This window comes from Pleurodeles waltl, chromosome 6 (genome assembly GCF_031143425.1).
Source record: "Pleurodeles waltl isolate 20211129_DDA chromosome 6, aPleWal1.hap1.20221129, whole genome shotgun sequence".
Lineage (NCBI taxonomy): Eukaryota > Metazoa > Chordata > Amphibia > Caudata > Salamandridae > Pleurodeles > Pleurodeles waltl.
Window position 1 is genome coordinate 1,528,756,931 of NC_090445.1, and position 24,386 is coordinate 1,528,781,316.

Sequence of the window (24,386 nt, forward strand, 5' to 3'; positions counted from 1 at the left end):
CTAGGCAATGGTATGGAGGGGCGGGGAGAGAGATTGAAAGTGGGGACATTCCCACCACCCCACTTATGCTAAGCTGATGTGACTGTATTTGAAACTTGAAAATAAACCTGGAATCCTCACCTGTTGTGGAGTCCAGCTAGTCCGTAGTATTGTGTAGAATGGAAGGCAGAAAAGAGTTCAAGGGTTTCAGTTGGGTGTCAGAGAGGATCCCAACAGCCAGTCATCTCTAGGACCTGCGTGTGTTTGAGAAAGAGGATCATAGTGAATTGATCTTCTAAAAGTCACTCAGAACACCATAGGGGTGCCTGAAATGACTCTTCTTATGAAGCAGATCAGTTGACAGTTGTAACTGGTCTTTCTGAAGGTTCTTTGTTGGAACTATGTACTGAGTGACAAAGATAGTTTCCACTCACTTTGAGCAGGTACCCAGAAAAATAACTGTCCTCTGGTGTCTCCACCCAAGACGGAACTTGAACCTGGTAAGAAGAGTGGTTATCATCTACTCGCTTGGGCAGACTGAGAAGGACTAGAAAAGACGCAAGCCAGAGACACAATGACAAATGTTCTGTGACGTTTGGAAGTTAAGTACTGGGCCCACCTGCACAAGGCCTGTGACTGAAGGCAATAGGCAGCCTAGAGCTAGAATGTGGACGGCGCTCCCGGCGGGGAGGGATGGCGAAGGCCTCCAGTAGCCACATGGGAGTATTGCACAGGAACTTCCACCACCTGTACAGGCAAAAAGGACCAAAGTGTTGAGTAAAATTGTATTTTGAAACACAACATCGCTGCAGTGACGGTACCACTTTTGGTCATTTTGGTTGTATTTTAATCATAAAATACTTTTTGATTTTACTAAATTGGTTTGAACAATTCAAATAATTTCTTGATTCAGGTGTTAGTACTTTTGAACCCTGATGCACAGCATGGCGATATATTTGTAAACGATTTTTAGAATGCAATACTTATGCCAGAAGATATTCTGACTGTGATATTCTGGTACTGCACCAATGTAAGAAAGAACTTTTACTTTTTTGCCTGTAATTGAAACTGACACGCCTATAACACAAAGATACTAAAACCTTACTTGCTGTGCAAGGTGCCTAATCCATAAGGACTAGCAGAAAATGTGAAAATAAATAAATAAGTCTTTATATCTCTCACAATGGAGTTGTAACTTTCTAACGCTGTAGATCAAATAGTAATAGATTCCACAGAGAGAGTTTTAACACTTGAGGTGAGGGAGCCACAGCTATCGCTCTACTGATGCGCGGCCTCACCATTTACTTCAATTCACCAAAATGCCAGGGGTAGCGGAAGCAAGACCACATGCCATTTGAACTTTACTTTCACTGAAACACTTACACATACACTCAGTCACACATATATACACTGTCGCACATAAAAACACTCTCACGCGCAAGCACGCACACAACATACATTTAAAAGCATTTAAAAAACATGTTTTACTCACCTCGGCTACCATTTGTGCTCTGCTAATGGTACTCTCTTTTTTTATTACACTAATAGAGAATTATATAGTATTATTCACTATTAGTATAATAATTAAACTGTCAGAAAACGAGTAAGCTGGAGACCCAATCATCGCCCATAGGGCAAGCTGCCCCTGTGTTTCTGGCGTCGATTTTGAGGCTGGGGGCCATCAAGGCAGTCCTGGGAGTTACAAGGGGCAAGCCAGGGTCCCTTCTGCATCCCCTGGCGACCCCTAAATGGCATGCATGGGTCCCACCATTTGAGCTTTCCATCGTGGACAGATTAAAGCAGATATGCATGTTCCTGGGTGTTCAGAGCTGAACTTTACATAGTTTGCTAGCAAGATTTTCAGCAGGTTTTAACTGCTGGAAACGTGTGGGCCAATAGTGCTGGAAAGCAGGGTCAGCTTTAGGGCGGTGCGACCGGTGCAGCGTCACCTGACGCTGATTTGGTCGTGTGCGCTCTGTTTAAAATAACTTATGGGTTTAAAAACATATGGACTTCCTTATGGGTTCAGCAGTTTCAGACAACAATAAAAATGTCAAGACAACTCTGGGGACTAATGTTACTGCTGGTGAGAGATTGTAATTTTGGCTAGTGCCTGTTTTGACTCATCATACAGTAGCGCACAGGGATAATGTGCCTGCTGCTGAGAACATGCACCATGCAGATCACAAAACTAAGTGTGAGTGAACTATGAGTAGCGCTTTAAATTTTTTTTTAATGTATGTCAGAGAGGAACTATGGAGAGATGAGGGGCTCTGTTTGAGGTTGGTAGTGAGGGAATCTGTGGAGAAGGAGGTCCTGGGGTGCTCCAAAGAAGGCCGTCGCAGAGGGTACCATCAGCGCATCCAGCGCTAAAGCCGGCCCTACTGGAAAGACAAATTGCACTTGGACTGAGAGCAGCACAGCCGCAAAGCCTAGCTTGTGGGCCTGAATTGTGAGGGAGTTGAAATACAGCAACCAGGTGAGCCAAGTTGGGGGAAACCAAGACCACAATAAGTAATGGAGCCTTCAGGGGGCTGTGATGTGTTGAAATGGGGTTGAATAATAGGTCCAACTGGGAAACGCATTCCACATTGTTGGGCGTCTGCTTTGTGCAGTCATAACTGCAGACCTTCCAACTCACATACTCTTACCATGTGTGACATGATATTAGTGCCCATCGCACAGTCACCGGGAGAGGATCCGATAATCTCATGGTGAGCACCCAGTCAGCTGTAAACCCATTCAGAGTGCAGGTTTCCAGCCTTTTGTTTTGATTTTGCCGTCTCAGAAGCTTTGTTTTCTGGTGTTTGAGGGCAGTAGGTAGTTAATCTAAAGTGCTTGGTATTAAAACCCTTCAAGGCCCCGCCCTCATCCTCAAAAGGTGAAAATGTTTCATAAGTTGGCAAGTCTGTGATTCAGTCATTCTCACAATTTTTGACCATCTCCTGAGGAGTTAAAATGCCAAAAGGAGCACTATGCCTGTTATGTTTAAATACTCTGATATGTCTCTTTGAACACCTCATCTACTTTCGCTTTATGAAGTGTTAGGGGAATACATTTTGCACCACTATTATCAGCATCAGAGATGCATCTGTCATCAGTGGACTGCTCTACATCGACCTCTATGATTGGACGGAGGCCTTACAGGTCATCAAGAGTACTCACAGGGACCTGTGACATAGTTCATATTGACCCCTGTGTTACAGGAAGCACTGACCATTCAGTACCAACGTCCCCTTCCCTCTCAACCAAAGACCATTCCATCACGCCAGAATAGAGGCTTTTTTTTAGCATGCCTGGGACATTCGTAGAATAATGGTGCCAATCATTGGCACTGGAATAATGGATGTAATACTTTGCCTATGGTGGACATTCGTGGCACAGTGGTGGCACACCTGGTTTAATGTCATCCTCTGCACAATCCTGTTAATTCTTGACAAAGTGTGGGCTTTCATGGCATGATGGGTCCCACCCCTGACATACTGGTGGTGCAAAAACATGTCATGTGATAGGCATCCCTGGCATGTGGTGATAAGACATGGACTTGTCTGCACCTGCACTTATATGCCAATAAGAAACGTGAGTATTTGACCAAATCAAAATCCTCACCTTAGGGGTCCATTGGCATATTATTAAAATGAGAAGCTAGTTAATTTCTGGACATTAATGTTTTTTAGACCCACCTGTGCCTCAGTCCACAGAAATGTGCAATGCTATCAACCTCTTCAATGAAAAAGTATAGAATATCCAGAAACGTGTTCATAATACCAAGCCTGCTTAATCTCTGACACCCACTACCTCAAGTAGAATTCCGCAATGGTAAGCCTTCAAAGCCCTGTTTCTCACAAATCTGTCTGACATACTCCAATCCGTCAGAGCCACTTGATATGAAGATCATGTCTTATGATTGTCCTTCATCAAAGCTCTCTCTGGGGATGCTCTCTTACCCCTACTTACAATTATGAATGCATCCCTCACTTTAAGCATATTCCCAGAAGCTCACAAAACTGACCAGATCCTCCCACTCTTAAAAAAACAGCACTAGACCTTTCTGATCTTGCCAACTACCGGTCCATCACTCACCTACCATTTATGGGTATTGTCATTGAATAAGCAGTCTATGTTCAACTCCAAGATCACATCAGTGCTAACAATCTCTTTTATAACTGCCAGTCTGGCTCCAAATTGTGCTATCTACCTTTGCAACTGACACCAATCTGTTTACATGTGCATCTACAACCTCTACTTCAAAGTCTTCTGTGCTTCAGACATCCAGTGGTTCAAAAATGAATGCACATCATCCAGTCCCGGATGTCCAGCACCTCTGAAGCTCAACCCAACCAAGACCATACAAACCTGGCTCAATGAGAAGGACCTTGATGGTTTCGAACCCCAACTCTCACCAAATGCCAAATCACTTGAATACATCCTGGACACCAACCTCTCCCTCAAGGAACACATTGCCAAAAAAACAAAGACCGCTTGGTACTAGCTCTGTCTTCTAAAGAAAGACAAACCATTTCTTCCCCAAATTTACTACAGGACTGTTGTCTAAGCCTTTGCAATCTGGTTCTGGAGAATGATAATGCCCCAGTCTGTCTTGCCAGACTCCAGACTGGCACCTCTGGGCATCCTACATACTACAGCACTCACTCAAGGCCTGTAAAAATATGATCTTATCAACCCAGAACTAAACTGGCTACCCTTGCCAGCCCACACCATCTTCAAAACCACCTGCATCAGTTACAAAGCCATCACAACCCGCAACCCACGTATCTTAAAGACAAGCTAAAGATTCCTGGTCGGTTCTCAGCACACCCGCAGCCAGTACACCATCAAACAGCGAACTAAGAATTGTAAAAAACAAACAACAAGTAAACAGACCTTTTCAATCTGTGCACCCAGGATCTGGCACAACATCCCTATATCCATCAGGACTGCCTCAGCGCTGATCCAACTTAGGAAAGTGTTGAAAACTCACCTCTTTAAAGAACACTGAATCACAATGCATTACCCATCCACAACTCTCCTTCCTTTGCTTTCACTTACTGACTTTATTCTTGCCTTTGACCATGTTTAACACTCCACTGTCTTTCAACAAGGTTCACGCTATAGAAATATTATATACACACATACAGACAGACAAGTCTTTTAATAAAGATGATGATGTGAGCTGGAAAGGAGAATGGCAATGGATTGATGGATGGAATTCTTGGCTGCTGGGGGTGCAGGGGAAGTGTTGGAGGAGGAGGAAGGCCGATGTGCAAGGAAAGCAGGAGCGCAGAATAAGTGAAGTAGGAGTTGGGTGAAAAAAATGCTCTTTTTGAGAGGGGCTGTAACCAGGTCAGTTATTTGGTTAAAACGTGTAGCTGAAGAGCAGGGTTTTCTAGGGGCGATGGTGGAGAATTGTAGAAGTGGTTGTCTCTTCAGTGGGGCCAGTCTCTGGGGGTAACATTGTGCATGGGAGGCTTTTTATTGAAGTGGATTAAGGGTATTTAAAGGAGTTATGTGCGTAATAATTCACAATGAGTTTAGGAAATTCAGTGCTGATGTCTCCATAGTGCCAAAGGGCATTTTCTACTGTGGTTGTTTAATGACTTGTGTGGTGGTCTTTCGTTTCTTACGGCGTGTGAGGGCTGCGCCTGTAAAATTGTGGTAATTTATGTGCTATCTGATTCTGGAGTCCTATGCCTGCAGCACCAATCTGAAAGCCTATGAGAGTGTGTTCTGTGTGTATTACATTTTTAGACCTTCTGCTTCCAAGGAGTCTTAATATACGGTACATAACCTACCTGGGAGTGACGGGAAATAAAATGAAAATAAGTGACGTGGTAAAAGTGAGGAAAGATGTTATTAAAGTTTCAGCAAGTAATGGGCTTTATAAAATATTTTCTATAGATTGTTTTAAGAAAACTGCGCATGACGTGCAGTTTTTTGTAAAATGGCGACGGGAGCACACTGCCTGGCATACCACCTCACTCTTCTTCCAGGTGTTTTGTGCACATGCAGTGCATTATCACACTCACATTTTGGGGCACGTGCAACCCTGTCATCCCTTGGGAGGATCACACTTGCTTGGCACAACAAGAAAGCATTGACATATTTCACCGAGGACTTCTCGGAAGCTAGGATCTTTGAGCCAATTAAGCTTAAAGTATGCTCTCCAATGCACAACTTTACAATACTTTCCCAATTGTAAGTTAGGGGAAGGAGTCGTCATCATCTGCCACTGTTCACAGAAACGCTGTAGGCCCAGCCATATTGAAAGTGAAACCTCGTAAGGTAACATATAAATTGGCTGAATACCTTCCTTGGTTCTGCCCTGGTCCTTTGAGGACCAGCTATCATTTAACAAAGGTCTTAATTTCTGGTAGTTCATGCTGTAGATTCATTACTCTGATGCTGTTATCTTCTTCGTTGTGTTTTTAGCTAACTTTAGCCCCTATGGGCCTTGTGAATCATATCCTTGTGGTTTAGAAGCATCAAAGAAGTTTGAGCTGCAATTGCACTGACCTCTCTAATTCTGTGTTCTCTGTATTGACCTAGTAATTCTACCTGCATTACTTTATGCTGTCAGTCACAAACTCAGCACAGGATCCAGGCATTGCCAGCATTTTGCAAATCAGTTTTCTGGAAGACATGGTTCAACCAGCTGAGTTTACCTAGAGTCAACATACCACAATGTATCAGAGAAGGGGTAGGAGTTAAACCCATTAAGGAGAGGATGCTCTCTACTTTCCTCTTCTCTGGGTTAAATCTCTATGCAAGCAAGCGTGCCCAGTGCCTCTCTGCTCTCCATGAGCATCTCTTAAGCCACCAAGGTGCAAATTCTGTACAGGGAAATAACACAGTATTTGGAGACATCAACAGTCCATCAGAATTTAAACTTGACCTTTTCCAAACTGGCGCAGTGCCTCTTTTCATATACAGCACTTAATTTCACTTTTTGTAGAGTCAATCCTTTCTGCTTTTTCAAGACTAACATATTCAGTGGAAGCAACAGAAATTGACCACCTACTTATATTCATAAAAAATTAGGCTCCATCTATGATGTACTTATTCACTTTTTGAGTGGTATGCTTTTAAGAATGTAGACTGATTACTGTTCAATTGCAAGTCACCCTTATTCTCCAGAGGTCCTTGAAGCCATTCATTTGGCATTGGCATGTTTGTCTTGTGGGCTGTTATGTTTTACCTATAGAAATCTAGGCATGTTTCTGGATCTGTGTGGCACAATTATGGGAAATTCGGAGAGACTAGGGCCGTTTGCTTCACTTTACCCTCATTCTGCACCCCAATACAACATCTACTCTACAGTTTGCCTCCACTGCTCTTTCTTGAAGCAGCTGCCTTCCTTTACTCTTCTTTTTCTGCTTTTTCTTCATGCCCTCAAACCACCTCAAGGTATTGACATCATCCCAAAGAAGCACTCATGCAAGAACTACTACACCATATGCCATCTGCAAGGAGCACGAGCAATCCTAGGTGTGTTTCAGAATAATTGGGCCTAGGCCAAGTGACAATGAGACCACGGTCTGAGCTAACCTTATCGAGGCTCGACAACATAAAGTCTACTTCAGCTAAATAGGCAATGGAGAAGTCAAAAGATCAAGGTTGCCCTAAAACCTCTGTTTCAAATAGAAACTAAAACAGGACTATAATGCAGGCGTCCTTATTCTTGGACCACATAAAAACACAATCTGATAACAAGAGAGCTCTAAATGTAGTCCTTCTTTCTTTTCTATTTGAAACGAAGATCATATGCAGAAATTATTTCATATGATCTTCCCCTTTTATGTTTGTTTCTTTAAAATGTAAACAAATGTAGGACTCTAGTAAAAGGCTCCTTTGTCACATATCTGGGAAAACAAATATTCTGTGGTAAGATCGTGCCAGGAGCTACAGTGAACAAGCCCTTGCAATGCAATGTGTCTTGCTTTTGCTCAAGTTAAAGCTATTAACATTGTAAAATCCTAACTGGACTTTGCTTGCCGCTTTAATTGAAAATGAAACTCAAAACAGTTGACATAAGTGAGACGATTCAAAGCGCCATGGCTGCCATGAGCATGAGTGCGAAGGAGAGACACTAATAGAAAAAGAAGCTCGCTTGCAGTCAAACGTATAGCACTTGTGCAATTATCCATGTAACACGGGCAGTCTGTAAGACGGTAACAAAACTGCCCCAAGGAGGGGCAAACATAAAGCATTTACCAATGACAACAAAGGATTTTTGAAAGACAAGCCCACGAATGAGTAAAAGTGATGGGCGTGCGGTGGGCGTGGTTAAAAGCCCACAAAACTTACAACAGGTCAAAGTGATTGTATGCTCAACCTAAAAAAAGAATGTGTACTTGCCTCTCCAGCAGTAAGAGGTAGCCGCTGAGAGCATCAAAAAGCAGAGGGCTGAAAAAAGTTACCCATTATGTCCTAAGGCTTTGGTGCTTCTGAGGCAAGTACTTTTTCTTTTTTTTACTTTAAGCTCCTGGCTTTGGTGCTACTTTCCGGGCCACGCCACACTGAGCTACGGGAATTAATTTTAAAGTTAGGCTTGCATGAGAGCCCTGACCTTTAGATAAAAATCTATCAATAATTTCTAAAGCCCGGCTAATCACCCGTAGGGTCTCAAGGCACTATTTGTGGGAGTGCTGCTCAATTGAAGAGCCAGGTCTTTTGACCCTTCCTGAACTGCTTGAGTGATGCTGTCTGCCTGAGTTTGAGAGGTAGCCTGTTCCATGTACGGGCTGCGAGGTAGGAGAAAGATCTTCCTCCTGCTGTGCTTTTCCGGGTCTAGGGAATGGCTGCGGGGGCAAGCTGGGATCAACAGAGTTGTTTTTTAGGTATTTAGAAGGCGTGGCCATGGTTGAGGTATGCCGGTCCTAATTTGTGTAGTGCCTTGTAGGTGTGGATCAGGAGCTTGTATGTGATGCGATTGTTGACTGTACGCTAGTGTAGGTCTCTGAGGAGGGAGGAGATGTGGCTGTGTTGAGGGATGTCCAGGATGAGTCTAGCTGCTGCATTCTGGATTCTTTGTAGTCTTGACTGAAGTTTCTTGGTGATGCCAGCATAGAGTGTGTTGCCGTAGTCCTGTTTGCTAGTGACGAGTGCATGGGTGACTGTCTTCCTTGTGTCAGAGGGGATCCACTTGAAGATCTTTCAAAGGTTTTTGGAAGGTGTGGAGCATGACGAAGAGACGCGTTGACTTGGTGGGTCATGGATAGTGAGGAGTCCAGGATGATGCCTAGATTGCGTGCGTGATCCATGGGAGCGGGAGTGTTTCCCTGTGCGGTGGGCCACCAGGAGTCTTCCAGGGGGAAGGGGTGGAGCCGCTTACAAGTCTTTATGCTTACAACGCATGTATATGTTAATTATTTGAATTTATCAAAACTTATGATGGTTTAATGTTTCAGTGTACCATTCAGATACAAATAGACCCTCTGGCATTCCAATAGAAATACCTTGCACCCCAGTGGAATCTGAAGGATACACCCTAACACTAATAGGAACACAGTGATACTAAAATAGTCCTGTGGGCTGGTTCAAGGTGTGTTTGACAACTTCTCATGCAACTGAAGGAATGGACCTTAGCCAAAGAACTCGTTCACTGACATTGAGGTGGTGGTTTAACACCAGACCTACAAATGGAGAGTAAGCGAGAAAGGGAAGTGTGGTCCATCTCCCTAAACATGCTAGTCCGCCAAGGTACGGTCAGAAGCTTGATGAAACTCAACTACTGTTAATGTTTGTTCTGAAGAGCGTGTTTACAGGGTAAATAGTATTTTTCTTATTGTGAAATGCTGGTTATAAAGAAACCAAAATATCTGTGGTTTTTAAAATACATTTTTACTTACTAAAAATAGATATTAAATTAACAACTTCTAATGGTTGGGAGAACAATTCCGAATCTTTAAAATCTTTATTTCTGCGGAAAGACCATGGTTAACTGTACAATCAGATCCCTGACTGGCTGGCTCCACTCAGTGTTTTCTATGTCCATTCTAGGTATTACAAAGCAGATGATAGACTGCCTATACTTTTGCCAGATGGCACCAAGTTCATTATGTTCTAGGCCTAGGCATAACATTCTAATGCATTCTGGGAGTTGTAACCTTGGTTTAATTCGATGTAACCATTTAAACTACAGTGATATGTTAAAATGGGCAAGGAATGGATTGGTCCATCGTAGTGACGGGGGGCTCACCTAAGTCTCAAAATACCCGACCTTTAAAAAAAACAGAAGGTAAGACTGGGTATCAAGCATTTATCGAACCACATGAAACATGTTCACCCTTTGAAAGGTGGGATAAGAAGGCCATGTATACTCTGGTGTCCACCTACAGCAGCAGTCCCTGTAATAGTGCCACTCTTTTTTCAAGACGGAGGAAGGAAGCGAGGACATGTGGTGTGGCTTGTTCTGTTCTTAGGGCCAGCTCTTCTGGCAACAGGAATGAAGTGCGTTGTCTTCTTTGATAATAACCAACCACTAAGTCAACTTGTAGAAGTGTTGATGAACTATTCATATCTGACCTGGCCCAACTTGAGAAGACTGCAGAGAGCACCCCCTGTGTGCATGTCTACATAGTGTTATTGGAGGCTCTAGACTCCCTGCCACCCCTGTGCCCTTTCCTACTCTTTGCTGCATATGGATCTGCCTTTCACCACTGGGCGTGTATAATGATTGCTCTATGGTGAGTGATTTCTCTCAGTCCTTGTGCCTGTATGACGTGTTATTGTTTGCTCTATAGCGATAGTTCTCCCTTACAACCTTTAACTGTGTAAAGTGTTACTGTTTGCTCTACAGTGATAGCTCTCACTCTGTCCCTGTGCCTGTATGATGTTACAGTTTGCTCTACAGTAATACCTCTTTCAGTCCCTGTGCCTTTATGAAGTGTTACTGTTTGCTTTAAGGTGAATGGTTTATCTCAGTCCCTGTGCCTGTATGATGTGTTCCTGTTTGCTCTAGGGTGAGCAGTTTCTCGCAGTCCCTGTGCCTGTATGATGTGTTACTGTTTCCTCTATAGCAGAGGTCTTCAACCTGGGGGTGGGTCCCCCTAGGGAGGCCTCAAGTGATCCCAGGGGGTGCGCCAGACTCTGGCCAAAAGAAAGATTATGCAGATAACAGACCTTTGTTTTAAGCAGAAGCATGTTATTGCAGTTTTAAAAAGGTAACAGTACTTAACTGTAATGTTTATATATGTTTAGACATATTTAAACATTGCCATCTTTATAAAATAATTGTGAAAAATTCTGAGGGAGGTCCAATGATTTGTATTTTTCAACTTAGGGCGCGGCATTAAAACGTTTGGATACCACTGCTCTATAGTGCTAGCTCTTTCTCAGTCCCTGTGCCTGTATGATGTGTTACTGTTTCCTCTATGGTGATAGCTCTTTCTCAGTCCCTGTGCCTGTATGATGTGTTCCTGTTTGCTCTATGGTGAGCGGTTTCTCTCAGTCCCTGTGCCTGTATGATGTGTTCCTATTTGCTCCTTGGTGAGCGGTTTCTCTTAGTCCTTGTGCCCGTGTTTTGTGTTACTGTTAGTTCTATAGTGAGTGGTTTCTCTCAACCCCTGTGCCTGTTTGACTTGTAACTTCTTGATCTGTAGGCAGCACCTCTCTCCCTGTGTGATTGTTACTATGTGCTACAGAGGGCGCTCCCTATCGCGCCCTGAGCCTGTTTTTTTTTTCACCGTTTGCTACCCCCCTCTCACATCTCCTGTTGAATACCTATTTCGCCTTAAATAACCTTATCTTTTTTCCCCAGAAGTCGAAAAGGACACCCCGTGCCCTGGAGTCGAAGACCCTGACTGTAAATGCACTACTGTGGGCTACAGGTGCGTTAGTCCTGAATGCTCCAGTTGTGTTCTGGTTCCAACCTGCGGCAAAGGGACGGAACTTACAAGTTCAGGTAACATCGCCTTTACAAGGTGATTTATTTCCTTTGTGTGGTGGGTTATCTTAACTGCAGTGGTTGCTAATGTCTCATGAGTAACCTAACCATCTTGAGTGGTAGAACATACATGGCGCAGCTCTAGTCAGCTCCAGTAGTCTAGGAATGTAGAGGGAGGAACGGTCGCTGCAGAAATTGTGTTACCTTTTGGGTATAGGCAGGGACGTATCTTCCATTGGTGCAGCAGGTGCAGTGGCACCACTAGGGTTGACAGCCTTTTTTCATCTGAAGTCAATAAATAGTGGAATTGAGCTATCTTTTAACGGCTAGTCCAAAGTCGGATACAAAAGAGGGGATATCTTGCTGTAGGTGCAAGGCAGAATTGCCCCCCTAGTCTGACTTTAAACATACAGTTTCTATGTGCCTTGTTTACTGGCTGTGTGAGCGTAGTGCACAGCACCCGTGCGCATTCGAAGGCTCTGTAATACTAATCCTTCGCAATGTCAATAACTGTGACTTATGAAATGCCTATTTCGTCACTGGCAAAATTAAGCTCTCGGTGAAGCATCATAGAGGACTCTGTTACTTGCACGCATCCATTTACCCACTGACCCATTCTTGCATTTATCCACCAACCCATCCCCAGGAAAGCACAACAAACTCCACAAGCATATGTATGATAAATTAAAAGAATAAAAGTATAAAAAAAGATAACAGCGAACTGCCAACTGCCATCCTGCGGTGGTTTTATATATATATATATATATATATATATATATATATATATATATATATATATATATATATATATATATATATACTGTATTGTTATTTTAAAGACTCAGTTTGGCAGCCATGTTTAGAAGCAACGTATTAGGCATATAAAATAGGTTAAACAATGACACACACTGCACAGTCTCATTCGAGTACGGAAGCTCAGTAAACATTGCACACAGCATCTATCTCGGGAAGGTATTTTGAATAGTTTATCATTTGTTATACCAATCCAGGATGATCATCATGATCGAAATATGGCAGACATCTTCGAAAGGTATTACCATCATTCATTATGAACAATGACATTCCAAGTTAGACTCCTTGTTTGGAAGAAGTGACCGCACAATGTATGGTGCAGGGCAGACTGAATCAACAGCAAGTGGCCCGTTAACACCGTCTAACGGGCCACTTGCAGGACGAAATAAAAAAAATGTGGAAGAAAGACATTTATGAGGACCTATAAAAGAAAAATGGGAGACTAAGGACTGCCACCCTCCACCCTACAAATGAACCTCGTGCATTATCAGATGGATGGGCACATCTGATCAGGGAAAGTGCCATCACTCACAGTGAGATAGAGACAATAGCTGAAGTGGGCTGGATTTTTCCCCAGTTGGCTGTCCGTGGCAGAAGCTGAATGCGAATGACGAACAGATCATTGGCAACACCGGGTTGATTTAAAGTCCCACTATGCATTTGTGTGCATTGATTTTTTTACAAAATATACCAGAAACTAACCAATCTGTCCTTCCTAACAGGACACTCAGAAAGGTCCTTCCTTAAATTCCACACTTTGAATGTCCTCCATGATTGGCACTTTACTTCTATCCCACCTGTATTACGCAAATAGTAATACCTAAATATGCTGGATTGCCATGTGAGAAAGCTTCAGGCAATTCACAGCATTTCCGTGCACAGCGGGAGTCGGCCTGTTCCTCTAAGTGTGAGAATAGGTGTGACAGGGTGGTATGTGGGGGTGAGAGTGTCTGGGTGTGAGAGTTGGTGCATCAGTGTCTTAGTGGGTCTGTAAGTGGATGCGTTACTGTGTGGGTCTGTGAGTAGGTGGGTGAGGGTCTGAGTGTGCCTGTGAGTGGATGCACAAGGGTCTTAGTGGGTCTGTGAGTTGGTGCATGAGTGTCTGAGTGGGTCTGTCCGTGAGTGCGTAAGGGTCTGAGTGGGTGTATGAGTGGGAGAAAGAGATTGAAAGTGAGAGAGACTGTGAGGGAGAGAGAGAGTTTAAAAAAAAAAATGTATTTGTCAATTGAAAAGAATGAGATCACCTTTCAGTATGAACCTTACATTTTTGAAGTTTAAAACATCCACGGGCATACCTGGAGTAGAACCCACAACTTTCAGTGCCAGGGTCTGTGACGGTAACCGTTAGGTCATAGGTGACTCTTTACTGTGACGTTCCAGACATACCTATGACAGTCAACCCACACATGTAATTGGAAAGAAATGTGAATGTTCCATCACTGGAAAAGTTTAACAGTCAAAACACCAGTAAATAAACAAACACACTGCCAAACGATACTAGGATTTGAACCTTCAGCCTCCTGAATGACAGCACAAGACCGATACTATTAGAAATGTGGTCTTTAGTTGGCAGTCAGGTTACCCCCTGTCCAAGCAAGGACCCTCACTCTAGTCAGGGTAAGTCACACACAATCCAAATTATCCTGTGCCCACCCTCTGGTACCTTAGGCTTAACTTAGAAGGCAATGTGTAAAGTATTTGTGGAAGAAATCATACAATATCACCATATAGCACCACAAAAATACACAACACAGTGTTTAGAAAAATATACAATATTTATCTGGATAAATGCAGGTGAAAACGATCAAAGATGCAATAAGTAAATGTAGAGATATCACTGAAAGTCTCTTAAGCACAAAGTACCTGTTTCGCCTGAAAAATCTCCGCAAAGAACCGCAGAGGTGGAGATGCGTGGAAACAAAGGGGTGTGCGTCGATTTCTCTGGCCGCACACGGCGATGTGTTGTTTAATTTTAACGCAGGGATGGCTGTGCGTCGATTTCAGGTGCTCGGTCGTGGATCCTCTTCGGGTTGCAGGGTTTTCAGACACACCGGGGATGGTGCGTGGATTTCCTGCACTGGCAGGACGAAGTCACAGGAGCTGTGTCGATCCGGTGGGCGTTGCGTCGAATGTTCGACCACATGGCAGACGCTGCGCCAGTTCCTTTCTGGAAGTTGGGCTGCATGTTCCAGGTCGGCTAAGCGTCGATCCAGTGGGCCGTGCGTAGAATTTCCGGTTGTAGTGCAGGCTGTGCGTAGTTTCTGGCAGGCTGTGCGTTGAATTTCACCTCACAAGGAGTCCTTCTTGAAGAGATTAAGGGGGTCATTCTAAGTCTGGCGGGTCGGCGGAGGCCGCCCGCCAGACTTCCCCCCTCCAAAATACCGCTCCGCGGTCGCAAGACCGCTGAGGGTATTTTGGCTTTTGCACTGGGCTGGCGGGCGACCGCCAAAAGGCCGCCCGCCAACCCAGTGCAAAAACCCTTCCCACGAGGACGCCGGCTCAGAATTGAGCCGGCGGAGTGGGAAGGTGCGACGGGTGCAGTTGCACCCGTCGTGAATTTCACTGTCTGCAATGCAGACAGTGAAATTCAAAGTGGGGCCCGCTTATGGGGGCCCCTGCAGTGCCCATGCCATTGGCATGGGCACTGCAGGGGCCCCCAGGGGCCCCACGACACCCCATACCGCCATCCTGTTCCTGGCGGGCGAACCGCCAGGAACAGGATGGCGGTATGGGGTGTCTGAATCCCCATGGCGGCGCACCGAGCTGCGCCGCCATGGAGGATTCAGAAGGGCAGCGGAAAACCGCCGGTTTTCCTCTTCTGACCGCGGCTGAACCGCCGCGGTCAGAATGCCCTGCGGGGCACCGCCAGCCTGTTGGCGGTGCTCCCGCCGACCCTGGCCCCGGCGGTCTAGTACCGCCGGGGTCAGAATCACCCCCTAAGTCTTTTTGGTCCTGAGACTTAAAGGAACAGGAGGCAAGCTCTATCCAAGCCCTTGGAGAGCACTTCTTCACCTCAGCCAGAGAGCAGCAAGGCAACAGAGCAACAGCAAGGCAGCAGTCCTTCACAAAAAGCAGTCAGGTGAGTCTTTTGGGCAGCCAGGCAGTTCTTCTTGGTAGGATGCAGGTTCTGGTTACAGGTTTCTTCTCCAGGAAGTGTCTGAGTTGGAAGGGGCAGAGGCCCTGTTTATATACCCAAATGTGCCTTTGAAGTGGGGGAGACTTCAAAGAGTGACTTAGAAGTGCACCAGGTCCCCTTTCAGTTCAATCCTGTCTGCCAGGGTCCAAGTAGGGGGTGTGGCAGTCCTTTGTGTGAGAGCAGGCCCTCCACCCTCCCAGCCCAGGAAGACCCATTCAAAATGTAGATGTATGCAAGTGAGGCCGAGTATCCTGTGTTTGGGGTGTGTCTGAGTGAATGCACAAGGGGCTGTCAACTAAACCCAGCCAGATGTGGATTGTAAGGCACATAAAAATTTAAGTGCAGAGAAATGCTCACTTTCTATAAGTGGCATTTCTAAAATAGTAATATTAAATCCAACTTCACCAGTCAGCAGGATTTTATATCACCATTCTGGCCATACTAAATATGACCTTCCTACTCCTCTCAGATCAGCATCCACAACTCAAACAAAGGATGAGGGCAGCCCCAATGTTAGCCTATGAAGGAAGCAGGCCTCACAGTAGTGTAAAAACAAATTTAGGAGTTTTACAAGGACATGTAAACTACATAGGTATATGTCCTGCCTTTTGCCTACACATCACCCTGCCCTATTGGTTACCTAGGGCATACCTTAGGGGTGTCTTATATGTAGAAAAAGGGGAGTTTTAGGTTTTGCAAGTACTTTTAAATGCCAAGTCGGATTGGCAGTGAAACTGCACACACAGGCCTTGTAGTGGCAAGGTTAAGGGGCTACCTCAGTGGGTGGCACAATCAGTGCTGCAGGCCCACTAGTAGCATTTAATCTACAGGCCCTGGGCACACATAGCGCACTCTTCTAGGAATGTATAAGTAAATTAAATAGTCCAATTGGGTGAGATCCAATGTTACCATATTTAAAGGGAGAGAACATATGCACTTTATCACTGGTTAGCAGGGGTAAAGTGTGCAGAGTCTAAAAACAGCAAAAACAGTATCAAAAAGTGGAGGGAGGCAGGCAAAAAGTTAGGGGTGACCACCCTAAGGCTGTCAGGTATAACATGTGTGCCCCCCAGCTGAAAGTGGGGAGAGCTACCCAACCTCCTGGGCGCTCTCATCGCTAAGGCAGAAGTATCTAGAGAGACCATCAGCGTTGGTGTGGTCAATCCCGGGCGATGCTTCACCGTAAAGTCCATACCCTGTAGGGAAATGGACCACCTCAAGAGTTTAGGATTCTCACCCCTCACCTGCATGAGCCGTCTGAGGGGCCTGTGGTCTGTCTGAACCTGGAAGTGAGTCGCAAACAGGTATGGTCTCAGTTTCTTCAGTGCCTAGACCACAGCAAATGCTTCTCTCTCAATAGCACTCCTCCTCTGTTCCTGTGGTAGTAGTCTTCTGCTAATAAAGACTACTGGTTGGTCGGAGCCCTCCTCATTTAGCAGTGCTAGAACAGCCCCTGTGCTATGCTCTGAAGCGTCTGTCTCCACAATAGATTCCTGGGAGTAGTTAGGGGCCTTGAGCACGGGGCCGTGCACATGGCTTCCTTCAGAGAATCAAAGGCTTTCTGACAAGCCTCTGTCCAATTCACCAACCTAGGTTGCTTTTTGGAAGTAAGTTCTGTCTAGGGTGACACAATGGTACCATAGCCCTTGACAAATCTTCAGTAGTATCCAGTGAGGCCTAAAAAGGCTCTCACTTCAGTGTGTGTTCTAGGTGGTTGCCAGGCCTTGATGGTTTCAATCTTGGCCTAGAGTGGCTTCACATTGCCACCATCTACTAGGTGTCCCAAGTACACCACGGAACCCTGCCCAATCTGGCACTTACTTGCCTTGAAGGTCAGGCCTGCCTGTTGCAGAGCCTGAAGCACCTCCTTGAGGTGGAGCAGGTGTTCCTACCAGCTGGAATTATAGACAGCTATGTCATCTAGGTAGGCTGCACAGTAGGCATCCTTGCCAGATAGGACCCCGTTGGAAGGTAGCGGGGACATTTTTCAACCCAAAGAGCATCACCCGGAACTGGTAATGGCCATCAGGAGTGGAAAATGCAGATCTCTCTTTGGCCCCCTCCGCCAGGGCGATCTGCCAGTACCCTGACTTCAGATCAAACCTACTCAGGAACTTGGCAGCGCCTAGTCTGTCAACAAGCTCATCAGCTCAGGGGATGGGGTGAGCGTCAGTCCGTGTGACAGAGTTGAGACACCAGTAGTCCATACAGAACTGGAGTTCTGGCTTCGCACCAGGGGCAGCAGCCTTAGGAACCAGGACCACAGGGCTGGCCCAGGGACTACTGATTTCTCAATAACCCCTAAGGTCAACATCTTGGAGACCTCCTCCTTGATGCTGGCCTTTACCTTATCCGACAGCCTGTAAATTGTATTCTTCACAGGGGGACTGTCTCCTGTGTCAGTATCATTGACACATAGATGGGTAAGTCCATGAGTAAAGGAAAACAGGGAAGATAACTGCTTTAACAACTCATAGCAGTCTCCTCTCTGGTCTAGAGTCAGGGAGTCAGAGAGAATGATACCCTCCACTGACCCATCACCATCTTTGGCAGAGAGGAGGTCGGGGAGAGGTTCACTCTCCTCTTCCATGCCCTCATCTGTGACTAGGAGCATACTGACCTCAGGCCTCTCAAGGTGAGGTTTGAGTCTGTTGTAATGGAGGACCCTTAGGGGGTCTGAAGGGTCTTGAGGTCCACTAGGTAAGTGGCCTCTCCCTTACGCTCCTTAATCTCAAATGGGCCAGTCCAGCTGTCCTGGAGAGCCCTAGGCTCTACTGGCTCCATCACCCAAGCCTTGTCTCCTGGTGAGAACGCAACCAGAGTGGTCTTCCGGTCGTACCACTCCTTCATCACCTCTTGACTGGCCTCAAGGTTACTTTTGGCCTGCTTCCAGAAGCAGTGGGTTTGGTTGCAGAGGGCCAGCATGTAGCGGACCACATCCTGGGGAGGTGTCTTGGGAGCTTCCCCCAGCCCTCTTTAACTGTGCTCAGTGGCCGCCTAACATGGTGTCCATAGAGAAGTTCAAAGGAGCTGACCCACACCCCTTTCTGGTGCACCTCCCTGTAAGCAAACAGCAGGCATGGTTAGAGGAAGTCCCACTTACACCTCATGGCTTCAGTCAGGCCATTAATCATGCCTTTAAGGGTCTTGTTGAATCTCTCAACAAGCCCATTGGATTGAGGAGGATAAGGGGTGGTAAACCAGTAGGTCACCCAACACTCATCCCACATGGACTTCATGTACGCATGCATGAAGTTTGTGCCCCTGTCAGACACAACTTCCTTAGGGAATCTCACATGGGTAAATATTCCCAGTAGGAATCTGGTCACCACCAGTGCAGTCACTGTTCTCAGAGGGATTGCCTCTGGATAGCTGGTGGCATGGTCCACCAAAACCAGGATAAACCTGTTACCCAAGGCAGTTTTGGGGTCCAAGGGACCAACAATGTAGATGCCCACTCTTTCAAAGGGGGTGCCAACGACGGGGAGTGGGATCAGGGGGGCTTTAAGCTTTTTCCCTGTCTTCCCACTAGCCTGGCAGGTGGGGCAAGCTCTGCAGAAATTATTTGAGGCTACCCTCATTCTGGGCCAATGAAAGTGGGTGACAAGCCTGTTAAAGGTCTTCTGTTGGCCCAGATGTCCTGCTAGGGGGATGTCGTGCGCCAGACCCAGTAGGAAGGCTCGGTAACACCGGGGGACCACCAGCACACATGCTGCCCCAGGGCCCGGAACCTTAGGCTCACTGTAAAGGAGATCATTCTCCCAGTAAATATTGTGAGTGCCAGAGACATCACCTGCTGCTTGGGCTGTGGCCTGTTGCCTCAGACCATCAAGGTGGGACATTCCTTTTGTGCCTTGCAGAAGTCTGCCCTGGTTGGCCAACCCTCAACTTGCCAGCCAGCAAATTCAGGTAGGTTGCCCAGGTCAGCTATGTCCTCTCCAGTTGGCTCAGGGGTCCCGTCCACCACCGTGGGAACTTCTGAGGCAGGTTTCCCATGCTTCTTGCCCTTCCTCTTTGCAGCTGTCTGGGCCATTGTTCCAGGCTCCAGACACCCTTGACTCCCTTCCCGGGCAGCCATGGACCTGGTGGCCATGCAGACTCACTCAGGCAAACCTAACATCTCCAGGTGGGATCTGAGCTCTACCTCCTTCTAAGCAGTATGCCCAAGATCATCGCCTAACAGTCAATCTACAGGCATGGTAGGACTCACAGCCACTTTCAGAGTACCAAAGAACCCCCCTCACTCAAAGGGAACCAGAGCCACCAGTAGGTGACTCTCACGATTTTCAGCGACTCTGACCTGGTGGAATGTATTAGGGACTATCTGCTCTGCTGACACCAGCTGACTCTTGACAGTGGTCATACTGGCTCCTGTGTCACGCAGAGCCTCCACCCTTTGCCCATCAATGGTGACCCACTGCCTATACTTGGAATTATTTCCTGGCATATGGGCTTTAGGCAACATCTCTCTTTCTCCCAGGGACACTAGGGAAACCTCTGTCTGCCCCCAAAGCTAACTGGGACTGTCTCCCCCCCGTGCGCTACACTAGCCAACCCAGGTGTCTGTCCAGTGGTCGACTGTGCTCTGTTGGAACACTGGGAGTAACCCTTAGAGTGTCCATCCTGGTAGCACTCTAAGCATTTGGGGATGAATTTCCCTAATGTTCTATCAAAGTACCCTGGTTTCTTCCCAAATCTAGAAGATGAATGGTTACCCCCCCCTTTGGGAATTCTTTTGGGGGCCTTTTCAGAACTCCTTATCTTTAAGTTTTTCTCCCCCCTCTTTCTTCTGTTGGGAACCCTGACCACCTTTGTGGGTGTCCCCCCAGATGCCTTCTTGGACACTCTGGTACTAACCCAGAGGTCCGCCTCCTCAGCAAGCTTCCTGGGATCAGTCAGCTTACTATCTACTAAGTGGTGGCGCAACTCTGTAAAAGAAATACTGAGCATATGCTCTCTCAGAATCAAGTCATATAACGCTTTGTAATCATCTACTTTGCTGCCCTGCATCCATCCATTCAGTGCCTTATTGGAGAAATCAAAACAATTGACCCAGGTTTGTGTGGAAATTTGGTACTGTCCCTAAACCTCTGACGGTATTTCTTAGGGGTCATGCCAAACTTGGCCAGTAAAGCGGCTTTCCTGAGTGCATAGGCATTCTGATCACGTGGAGCCAGTGTAAGAAGTGTGTCCCTCCTCACTGCTGGTACATAACACCACAAGGCCGCCCCCCCATTGCTCCTTTGAGGTCCCACGGGCCCGTAGAGCAACTTCATAGGCAGCCAATCACTTGTCAATGTCATGTCCCACCACATAACTTGGCACCACATTCTTGGGTATACAAACCTTTTTCTCCCCAACAGGTCCTGCATGTATGCTGCCACCATCACTGCTGGACTCAGACTGTCTCGCCTTGATCTCCAGCTCCTTGAGACTCAGTTTATGAGCCAACAAACGTTTTTTCTCAGCCAAGGCTCTCTCAGCTGCAGCTTCAGCTCTCTCAGCTCCAATCTGTTTGGCTGCTCTTTCAGCCTCAGCTTGCTTGGCTTCTTTCTCTGCTCTCCTTTCCTCCTGTTGAGCCTCAATTTTTAGCTTTGCCATCTGCAATTGAAACCCTCTCTCTTCTCTCCTTTCCTCTGCGGTCAGGCCATGATCAGAGACACTGCTCCCTGGTTTAGCACGGGGCACAATTGCAGTGGTAACATCATCCACTGATGGCAAAAAATCCTCTGGGGAGCTATCATCTGACTCCATCTCCTCAGCATCCTCCTCTGAATGGGCTTCTGCCCAGGCCCTCAGCGTCATTTGAAATTCCTCCTTTCTGGCAGCACCTTGGGTGGGTACTCCCATATCCCTGCAGAACTCTTTCAGTTGCTTGACAGTATATGTTTCCAACAGGGCCAGGTCAAAATCTCCTGCTTCAGACCTAGCCTGAGACATGTTGAGTGAGGATTTAGTCACAAGTTGCCAGGAAAATTCGAAATTGCAAAAAGAGATAAAAATCAAGTTGACCTTCAACTGTGGGTAGGTAGTGAAATACTTAGCTACTGTATGTCACTGCACAAATACAAGTCCTATCCTCACCGCTGATCACCAGTGTTAGAAATGGGGTCTTTGGTTGGCAGTCAGGTTACCCCCTGTCCAAGTAAGGACCCTCACTGTAGTCAGGGTAAGTCACACACAATCCAAATTATCCTGTGCCCACCCTCTGGTAGCTTGGCACTGGGCAGTCAGACTTAACTTAGAAGGCAATGTGTAAAGTATTTGTGCAAGAAATCATACAATGCCACCATATAGCACCATAAAAATACACCACACAGTGTTTAGAAAAATATATAATATTTAGCTGGATAAATGCAGGTCAAAATGATCAAAGACGCAAAAACTAAATGTAGAGATATCACTGAAAAGTGATTTAAAGTGTCTTAAGTCTTTTAGAAACAAACAAAGTCTCTTTCAAGCACAAAGTACCTGGTTTGCATGAAAAATCTCCACAAAGAACCGCAGAGGTGGAGATGCGCGGAAACAAAGGGGTGTGCATCGATTTTTCGGGCCGCAAACGGCGATGCGTTGTTTGGTTTTCACGCAGTGACGGCTGTACATCGATTTCCGGCGCTCGGTCGTGGATCCTCTCCGAGTTGCGGGGCTTTCAGATGCCCGAGGATGGTGCGTGGATTTCCTGCGCTGGCAGGATGAAGTCACAGGAGCTGCGTCAATCCGGTGGGCGTTGTGTCGAATTTTCTACCGCACGGCAGGCGCTGCGTCGATTTCTCTCTGGAAGTCAGGCTGCGTCATTCCAGGTCGGCTGTGCGTCGATCCAGTGGGCCGTGCGTTAAATTTCCGGTCGCTACACTGGTGCTGCGTCGATCTTGTTGCAAAGTCAGGATAATTCATTCCGGTTCGGCATGTGGTGACATTTTCATTGTGGTGCAGGCTGTGCGTCGTTTCTGGCAGGCTGTGCATTGAATTTTGCTGCACAAGGAGTTCTTCTTGAAGAGATGAAGTCTTTTTGGTCCTGAGACTTCAGGGGACAGGTGAAGCTCTATCCAAGCCCTTGGAGAGCACTTCTTCACCTCAGCCAGAGAGCAGCAAGGCAGCAGGGCAACAGCAAGGCAGCAGTCTTTCACAGAAAGTAGTCAGGTGAGACCTTTGGGCATCCAGGCAGTTCTTATTGGCAGGATGCAGGTTCTGGTGACAAGTTTCTTCTCCAGGAAGTGTCTGAGTTGGAAGGGGCAGAGGCCAAATGTGCCTTTGAAGTGGGGGAGACTTCAAAGAGTGGCTTAGAAGTGCACCAGGTCCCCTTTCAGTTCAATCCTGTCTGCCAGGGTCCCAGTAGGGGGTGTGGCAGTCCTTTGTGTGAGAGCAGGATAATGTCCTTTGATATGTAAGTGTCAGGCCCTCCAGCCTCCCAGCCCAAAAACACCCATTCAAAATGCAGATGTATGCAAGTGAGGCTGAGTATCCTGTGTTTGGGGTGTGTCTGAGTGACTGCACAAGGAGCTGTCAACTAAACCCAGCCAGACGTGGATTGTAAGGCACATAAAGATTTAAGTGCAGAGTAATGCTCACTTTCTAAAAGTGAGATTTCTAAAATAGTAATATTAAATCCAACTTCACCAGTCAGCAGGATTTTATATCACCATTCTGGCCATACTAAATATGACCTTCCTACCCCTTTCAGATCAGCAGCTACCACTCAAACAATGGATGAGGGCAGCCCCAATGTTAGCCTATGAAGGGAGCAGGCCTCACAGCAGTGTAAAAACAAATTTAGGAGTTTTACACTACCAGGACATGTAAACTTCATAGGTTCATGTCCTGCCTTTTGCATACACAGCACCCTGTCCTATGGGTTACCTAGTGCATACCTTAGGGGTGTCTTATATGTAGAAAAGGGGGTGTTTTCGGCTTGGCAAGTACTTTTAAATGCCAAGTCAGATTGGCAGTGAAACTGCACACACAGGCCTTGCAGTGGCAAGGTTAAGGGGCTACTTAAGTGGGTGACACGATCAGTGCTGCAGGCCCACTAGCAGCATTTAATCTACAGGCCCTGGGCACACATTGTGCCCTCTACTAGGGATGTATAAGTAAATTAAATAGTCCAATTGGGTGAGATCCAATGTTACCGTATTTAAAGGGAGAGAACATATGGATTTTATCACTGGTTAGCAGGGGTTAAGTGCACAGAGTCTAAAAAACAGCAAAAACAGTATCCAAAAAGTGGAGGGAGGCAGGCAGAAAGTTAGGGGTGAACACCCTAAGGCTGTCGGGTCTAACAGATACCATTAGGCCAGAAGTGACTCTGTTCTGCTTTGCATCCAAACATAACCAACACATTTGTACGAAACATCTTGCTAGGCTTCCTCATTGGATGGAAGAGGGAGAGAGAGTGAAGGAGCGAGTGCGGAGCCTCAAGGCCCCTGCTGTCCTAACCGGCTCTCCACGTCCTGCGTGAGCCTGCATTTCTCCCACAAGCGGGAAGCTGCTTTAAATAGCATTTTCCTGCTTGTGGGAGCAATGTTTTCATCTGTTTCCCTGCAGTCATATTTGTGTGCAAAGAAACAGATGAAAACT

At 46.3% G+C, this 24,386-nt stretch overlaps 1 protein-coding gene across 2 annotated transcripts in view; it reads left to right on the forward strand.

Annotated features, from left to right (window-relative positions):
- TNFRSF18 (TNF receptor superfamily member 18) overlaps positions 1 to 24,386 on the forward strand; it is a 113,586-nt gene that overhangs the window by 25,611 nt on the left and 63,589 nt on the right. For both annotated transcript variants that reach the window (XM_069241102.1, XM_069241103.1), the window contains exon 2: positions 11,738 to 11,881. In XM_069241102.1, the coding sequence (XP_069097203.1) occupies positions 11,738 to 11,881 (144 nt within the window). The remainder of the gene's footprint in view (positions 1 to 11,737; positions 11,882 to 24,386) is intronic.